This window comes from Nestor notabilis, unplaced genomic scaffold, assembly GCF_000696875.1.
Source record: "Nestor notabilis isolate BGI_N333 unplaced genomic scaffold, ASM69687v1 scaffold14256, whole genome shotgun sequence".
NCBI lineage: Eukaryota > Metazoa > Chordata > Aves > Psittaciformes > Psittacidae > Nestor > Nestor notabilis.
The window spans coordinates 76,866-85,221 of record NW_009933441.1 but is presented as its reverse complement, the minus strand read 5'-3'; the positions used below and the strand labels follow the sequence as shown (position 1 = coordinate 85,221).

The window sequence follows — 8,356 nt, the reverse complement described above, 5'->3', positions numbered from 1 at the left end:
TTCCTGACTTCTTGTGTACAAACTTCTCAGGCTGCTTTATCTGTTTTAATCCAAAAGCAGCTCTTAGAACTGAAGTCTAATCCCAAAGCTGTGTTGATGCAAATGATTTGCATGCCAAAAAGAACCACTTGTGTGACGAAGGATAAAAAAGTGGGCCTCAAGATGGATTTTGTTTTATAACAGCTGCCTAAGTATGTAAACTTGGTCTTATTAAAAAGAATGAGAAAATGTATGTATGCCATTGGAAATCATAAATGTTTTTGTGTTTTTCTTTCTTTTTTTTTCTTTCCAGATTTAAACATGGAATTCAATCCATCAGATCATCCACGAGCCAGTACGATATTTCTCAGTAAATCACAAACAGATGGTAGGTTACTGAATTTATTACAATATTTGCTATTGCAGTTATATCTAACCCCTTTGTTAGAATGCATGTGATTGTCTTTTAATATATAATTCCCCTCCCCAAAAATGAGGCTTTTAGAGGCATCATGTTAAGAGTGTAAAGAAGTCACGCCTTCAGTTGCTTATTTTGTCAGACCAGTAGTAGAAGGTGCAGGTTTGAGTCCTGTCATTTGCTGAAATTGTAAGTTCCTAGTAGTTGTTGTGTCAGAACTACAAATATGGATAAAGCTTAATATAACTATGTTTTTAAAATGTTTTCCCTGAATCCAAAATTTTCTGTGTAACTGTTGTGTTTTTAAAACTGAACATTAGGACAAGCTTCTGGGAAACATGTGGAAAGTATTTTCTGGAGAAAATGCCAGTTTACATTAACTAAGAACACAGTCCAGAGTTTCCTCTGATATAGCTGATACTGTAAATGAGCTTAGTACTAGATTTTTATACCAGAACAGCTCCTATTCCAGCTAAACTTTCTCTCTTCTTCTTTCATTATGGATTTGATACAATCATATATTTCCCTGGAGATTTTTTTTTTTACTTTTAGACAAAATGATCTCTCTGGAGTTCTATCTGCTGAGCAAACCTCTTGATAGAGTTAGTAGAATAGAAGCCATTTATTCTGTTTTTTTCATTCCCCATTGGACATATATGACATGTTGTTTTAGAAGTAGATGAATAGTCAATACAAAATGCATTATTTTCTACCAAGACTTTCAAAGCAGTTCCTGCGTTGTAATTCTGATTATTCAGTATGAATTCTTTGTCCTTCTTTTGCTGCCTGTAAATGCCATTTTGATTTACATAGTAAATTGCAGTGTCAAACTTATGATTTATAAATAATGTAGTTTTCACTTACTGTGTATTGTTTGCTAATTTTTGCTCATGACTAGAACAAAGAGGATATACATTTAGGTCCTAATTGAAGAGTTGATTATGTGAGTACCTCAGTTGCCCTTCAGATTGTACTTCTGAATTCAGCTCTGGTTCTGTCAATGCCTTATTGTGTGGTTTTATATATTATTTACCATTCTAATATGGTTTGGTAGTCTGCAAATTAATGCTATTTTTCCCATAGTACACTGTATTATGAATATTGATGTCTCTATAGTGTTTTGAGACTGTATGGATGCTATCTGTTTCTTGTTACAGCTTGTTAAAAAGAAGGACAAAAAAATCCCAAGTCCAGTAATTAAAATTTTGACCAGACCTGATGATTATTCTCACTTGCAGTAATAATAATGGCTAATTTATTACAGTATGGAGTTAACCATAAGCATTTTCTAAAATGACTGTTTACAGCGGTGCAAGAGTTGGTCTGTGAAGCTTTGTTGTAGCTTAAGAACAAATTAAAACTTATTTTTGAGCAAGAACAGTGAATTTAGGGAAACAATATAGAAATGTTATCAACAGGAGTGATAAGATCTGTTCAGCTATCTTTGATCATAGTGGAAAAAAAATCCAAAGGCTGTTTTGCTTGTACGAAGGAAAAAAGATTCTGCTGACATTTGTCTACTGATGTTATTGCCCAAGAAACATCCCATTCTGCTGAGACAACTCACAATAGTAAGCATTTTGCTTGGCTGTTCTTTGGGCCCCTTGTGGAACCAAGTGAGCTGTAGGAGTTATCACATTATTCATGGAGGTTGCCTGACACCAAAATGTAATAACATGCTTATTAAGGGGAAAATATAGGGGTTGCTTAGGGTGTGTAGGGTTGTATTCTGACAGCCAGCTGGAGTCTAAGGCCCCCCCCCAGCGGGATTCTAACCCCCCCCCCCCCCCAACTTCTTAACACAATGTAGAAGGGTAGAGCTGAGCTGGCAATGGTAAGAACACCTCATGGGCATGTAACTACCACTCTCCATCTTGTATAGTGTTGGCTTGGCAAACCTTCCTGTTGACTGTGAATGAAAATATTTCTATAGATCAGACCAGCAGGCATTTGAAATACAGATAATGGATAGTTGAGGGGCATCAGAACTCAAGTTTTCATCCAGGATCTGGCTGTGACTCTTGAGTATATATCTCATGTTTTTACAGTGGGAAACAGCCAAGTCCATTGCTACATGCTAGAGGGACTTGGCAACATTACATTCAGGCAGTTCCATGTATGGCTTTCTAGTAGCCCTGTACTCTTGCAGCCTCACTGGTAATGTAGTGTCCTGGCATAGGAGCTGTGCTGGAGCTGCTTGTGATCAACATGCGAGTCAAGAGCAACAAGCGGACTACCCCAAATATAATGAGATGGGATGTGGCATCTCCGGATATGACATGATCTGAATTTCCCATTGTTCTGTGAAGCTCGGGTGCCATGCTAAGCATCTTAATCTGTCCCGTCTCTCTTAGTAGTCCGCATCCTTAATTACTTGAGAGTTGAATGAATCTGTAGAAAAGTTGAAGACATAATAAATACTAATTTTACTCCTAACTGAAGTAGTTTTTCTAAATGTTTCCAACTTTTTGTGGGAATTTTCTAGGTGCTGGATCTTCACGAGTAATTCTACAGGTTTAGAGAGCTAGTAAATACCACCTTTTATGTCTTTAACTTCTCTGAGTGCTTTATGCAAGTTTTCCCTTGTTTGCTGACTTTGGCCTGTAAATGGGATGGTCTAGGGTACTGAAAAGCTGTGCACTGTTTATATAGTGTGTGGTTGTGGTTAAGCCAGGGTTTCCAAACCTTAGCACTCCAATAATGTAACATCCTGTCCTTTTACTAGCAAAAAGGCAAGGTTGCTACTTCAGTGTGCTGGTAATGGTCTTTCCTGGAAGTGCATTACAGCCGTCCACCTCTCCTAACTTACGTTAGGCTTTACACATTCAATTTACTGGCTAATCTTTTCAGTATTGGTGCAACAATGGGCTTCAGGCAAGGAGAATTTTGAAACTGCATGTATATAGTGGGTAGAGGTGAATTAAGGTGCACTTACTCTTTCATGTTGACTAGGACCAGTCTGCGGTCTTGGATAAAATAAGAAGAAGTGTTTTAAAACTCCCGAAATGCAAGACATTTGATTGATGTAATCCTCAAGGATTTTGTCTTTGATCCTGATAGGGGTAGCATTAAGATGGTGTATAGAAATTGCACAGTTTCTATTACAGCTCAGTGAAAAACACATACATACATAAATACACACACACACGTACATATATGTGTATATGTGTGTGTATTTTCTCACTCCCTTTTATTTCAGGATAATACATTTCCTACTACTGCAAAAGTTCACCAGTAACAGTTGAAAGTGCCTGCAGAATAGGAACAGGTCACTGACCTTAAAATGGGGAAAACTAAGACAATTTGGCAGCATCTCTGTCTCCACTTGAAGCATTCCAAAACTTTCAAGTTTTAAAATGTTAGCAAGAAAGTAGAAGTTTGATTGTTTAAACTGACTCTAAATCTGTTCAGCTTCATTTTTTCTAAACCCTGTGCTTGAAAGCCAAAAGCTTGGAGTTGCAGTTAGGAGTTTATATTACAAAATAATGGTTAGTTGTAACACTGTGGTCCTGTCTGCTGAAGATCACACTGCACTGTGTGAGCTGTGCAGAGCATTTTTAAACTGACTGAAGCCAAGTGATGGAATTACCCCTTTACAGTCATTTTAGCTTGGCAAAAGTGCGCTTTACCTTGTGCAATAATTGTTTTTCCCTTGTTTAAAGACAGTTATTTCCCTTGTTTAAAGGGAGGGTTGGGGTCACAAAAGAGAGTGGTTGTGACATAAGGGGTTTCTGCTATGCCCAGATCCCCATCGGCATATGTTCTGGAAAGAGTTGAGCCTTACACTATGGCAGATTGTGCCAGAAGTGCAAAACAACAGCTGCCACCTTTTAGTGCCTTACCTGAGAATGCAGGCTAACTGAATTTCTGGTATATGGGGAAAATAAGGGAAAGGAAGTCAATCTGTTGCTTGGAATAATGTGCAGCACAAGCAATGCTTGAGTGGGGAGAAGCAAGGGATGTGTATAAATACATTACTATAGGCATCTGGAGATTGGAAATAGCAAATGGGTATGAGCTATGAGTGATGTTCTTGCTTTTGTAAATACATGATTCTACTTTCATGGGGAATTGAATAATGTATACAAGGGAAAATACGGAAAAGAAAAACTAAGGGGAAAAGGTGCTTAAAATGGAATTTGGAATGTATGTGTAGCCTGTCTTTATATGATTTTGTCCATAAGAACTTTATATGCAGTGTGATTGTGATTAAAACTGTGAAATACTTAACTGTGTTCAAAATTTCACAGTTAATAGGTGTTACTTTTCAGTTATGTACTCTTATTAGGTTTACACACAGCTTACCGGAATTGTTTACTGCCTGTATATTGCAACATGCAATGCTAGACAAATACTTTGGCTGTTCTTAGAAATGAGTATCTACCATCATTTTGGTGTATCCCTTTCAATTACTTCTGACCCCTTCTGGTGATAAATGCAACGAGGGGAACTAAAGTGTAGTGCAGTGTTTTAGCAGGACTTAAAATAGTTTAACTATTTACTCGACAATCAGATTTTTCCTGCTGTTCCTGTTTAATTCTGTTTCTTATATAATGTCCGTAATTGTGGATCTGAGCATGTACTAAGTGACATGGCTAACATCTGTCATGTGTGATTCTCCTTTCTGCTCCCTGGGAGGAAAATTATGTAAGGATTTTTAAAAGTTTTCTCATATTTTCTTTTCATTTTATGTCTGCATTAAACAATTATTTCACAGTATTCACACATACAGCCTTGTTTATGTGAGATTGCTTGCTTATAGTAAATCACAAATAATGGCTTCTCATCCAACAGGGAATGGACAGGCTATCCCACCATTATGAATACTCTTATTTTGCAAAGTGCATTGGGTTGCATAGCTTTCAAATCATGGTGCACCAAAGTGCATTTAGTCACCTACAGCATGAAACCATTTTAATCCTGCAGTTTGATTTGTGTTAGTTGCCTCCAGACTTGCATCTTAAATGCTGTGGTATTTTCACTGGAACAGAGCTCCACAGGCTCTCTATGGGGTGAGTTAATGGGAAAATGCTTAAAAAAATTTAATAGTATATTTAATCAGCTGTAATAAGCATTTGCTTGACAAATAAGACTTTATACATCTATCTCCCTTTTGTTGCTGTTTGCTTTCTGAATATTTTGGCTAATTGTGGCTTTGACTTGCAACCCTTGCTTGTGGTGACTGGTTCATACTCACCAAAGTAATATATTTTCATGGTTATATCTGACATCAGTAATAGTTTCAGGCTTGCACCTGATCATTATAGAAGGCAGTGGTGTAATGCATATGGTTTCAAGGCTCGTCTATGGGAGTTAGTGCACAGTAAGCTACGATAAGAACTTGCTAACTCCATTCTAACTAGCTGTTTAGGTGCTTTCATGCCTGCAAGGTAGTGTAGGCCACTTTGCAGCAAGGTACCTTGCACGAAGGCACTGGTGTCTCAGGAGTACATACACAGAGAACTGGTGAAGGATGCCTAATCCATTGCTAACTTGGGACTGTAGCTTACTGCATATTAACTTTCCCATGCGGACCAATGCCTGGTGAAGTACCCAAATGGATGAGAATTTTAATCCATCACCACACTAGTGAGCGCAAATGCCTTTATGCGTACACATACATGTTCCTTCTGTGTTTGATATATAAATATACTTGGTTAGTGCAAAAGCAGTTATAATGTTGCACATAGAGAGCCTCCTGTTCTTTTTATTATAAATGGTATATAAGAAACTTAATCGGGAAAAATAGTCATGTAATATTTCTATCATATTTTGTGTTTTTGCAGTGAGAGAAAAACGCAAGAGTCTCTATATAAACCACGTAAGTGAAAATGCCTCGCTATGCAGCTTTCTCCTTGTTGTCTATATTATACAGTAAATAAGAGTTGTCACACATGATTTCCATATTGGTGAGAGGGTGCTGATGCTTCAAATGTCTGTTCTGCATCAGGATACAGAGGTGTAGGTCTTGGCTATTGCGTTAGTGGAATGGATGTCTTGGTTTGAAGATAGTATCATGCTTACAACCAGTGTACATAGGTAACTGGTCCCTGGGATAAAGAGCTGCACACATTAGTGTGTTTTTTAAAATATTTTTTATTACAAAAACTCTCAAAACTTTAAATTACATTTGTGTGCAAGTTTGGTTTGGCAGAGAGCTGCAGTATTTTATTTCTACACAGAAGTTCTGAAGTGCCTGACCAGTGTTGATGCAATGTAAATGTGGATTGACATGTGGTACATGCTGAGTATGAAGATGGGGTTTGTTATGCTTGTGTACCCCAGGCATTTTTCAATTCAGTTCTCTTCTGTTTGAATTAAATTTGTGGTGAAGCTGAGAGCAAATCGCCTGTAGCCTGCTTTGGACCAAGCTCTTTGCCCCAGTTAATATTGTTTGTACTACTGAAACACCTGGAACCAGTGCAGTTCCCAGTACGTTAAACCTTGTGCTGAAATATCTGGAGTTACGCCTCAGTAAAACTGAGGAGGGAAAGAACTAATTGTCTCCCAGTGGTATTTGCCTTTAGGGTGAAATGGGGAGTTCTCAAACTCTTCTTTATCTGTAAATACAAGCCATCACTTCATGAATCATTTTTAAGCCACTATAACTGCTGAAAGAAACAGATGTGGTTTATAGGCTCTGCATCCCTTTGTACAGGGCAAATATTTGTGCACCTCCAGGTAAACTGGATTGGGGCACCAATGCAGGTAGAATTAGCATGGCTGAAAGCTAAAATGGATCTGCTCCTCAATGTGATTCCACCCTCAGAAAGGAAGGGAGGGTGAGAAGGCAGGTCTGCTTCATTTGTTGGCAGAACTAGTTTGTGCTGAGTGTTTCTGAAATTACTGCCTGGCTTCAAAAGCAAGCTGAGATTTTCAGTTTCCCAAGAGTTAAGATTTTGAGAAGTCATGAGATACTGTGAGGCTCATAAAAGCCTTAAAGTTTGCCCCACAAGTTTAGCAGATATTCTCAGTGCTTCTCACCTCCTGTTCCCCTGTAAAACACTTCCATTGTTTACAGTGCCTGTGAGGGTGGCTTGCAGTGCAGTTGTATTGCTATAAAGTTACTTGTAAAGCTATTGCACTGGGTTGCTGTAAGTTTAATAATGTGTGCTCAGGAACTTCCAGCATGCTTTGTAGCCTCAGACTTGAAGGATTCCAGGCAAAAAAATAAATATTTAGACACTGCAAAACAAGGTAATAACTGAGTTTCTGTCACAGTCTGCCTTGTGTCACAGATGGAATTCTCATAGGTCCTGAATCGTTTCATGTCATATGAAAGATGCGTTCTGCATTAGGCAGACTGTGAGTGGATTCCTCTGGTGGATTGAACAAAGATGACTGTTACAAATGCTGCTGGAAGCACACTATTGCAGTCCTTGGTATAAAGTATTTTTAGGAATGCTGAGCTTGTGCAGAAAAGGAAAGGGTGATCACATCACTGAAATGTTGTGGTGTTGGGAGCTCAATGTAGCAGCTTACCCAGTTGATACCCTAAGCACTAAAGCTCTTCCTAATTTCCTTTCTTTTTTTCCCCCCCAGGTATCATTCAGAGCATTGGCTAAGGTTCCACCAATGTAAACTTCCCTCATTAGTCTGGTTTACTGCTATCGTAGTGTGACTTCTTTCTCCTTACAGAGCACTTCTTAATAACAAAGCTAAAAATAGCGTTTGTGAAGCTGAAGTCCTTGCCATGGCTTTCTCTGTGTGTGTCCTTACAAGTCAGTTTAAGGTTTTTTTTTAGCCAATACTTTTACATAAGGTATATTTTCAAATGTGGTCTGTGATATTTAAGTTGTTACTTCAGCACACCTGTGAGTATTCATTCAGCATCTCCGAAATATTCAGAATGCTAAAGCTCACGCACAGACTGGTGGTCATTTTTGAAGTGGTTGCTGTGGCCATTAGCTGGCAACTGTGTTTAGGTTTATAGACCTAAATTGCCATTGTAATTTTCCT

At 38.3% G+C, this 8,356-nt stretch overlaps 1 protein-coding gene across 2 annotated transcripts in view; it reads left to right on the top strand.

The window, feature by feature from the left end:
• The first annotated feature begins 291 nt into the window (after window positions 1–291).
• The window catches only part of CCNY (cyclin Y), a 46,171-nt gene continuing 38,106 nt past the window's right edge, over window positions 292–8,356 (top strand). Inside the window, exons 1-2 of one of the 2 annotated variants that reach the window (XM_010016885.1) lie at window positions 292–367; window positions 6,184–6,218. In XM_010016885.1, coding sequence (XP_010015187.1) covers window positions 301–367; window positions 6,184–6,218 — 102 coding nt within the window. In that variant the 5' untranslated portion in view covers window positions 292–300. Of the gene's footprint in view, window positions 368–6,183; window positions 6,223–8,356 lie in introns of both variants that reach the window. The other variant, XM_010016884.1, reaches the window with a different exon arrangement.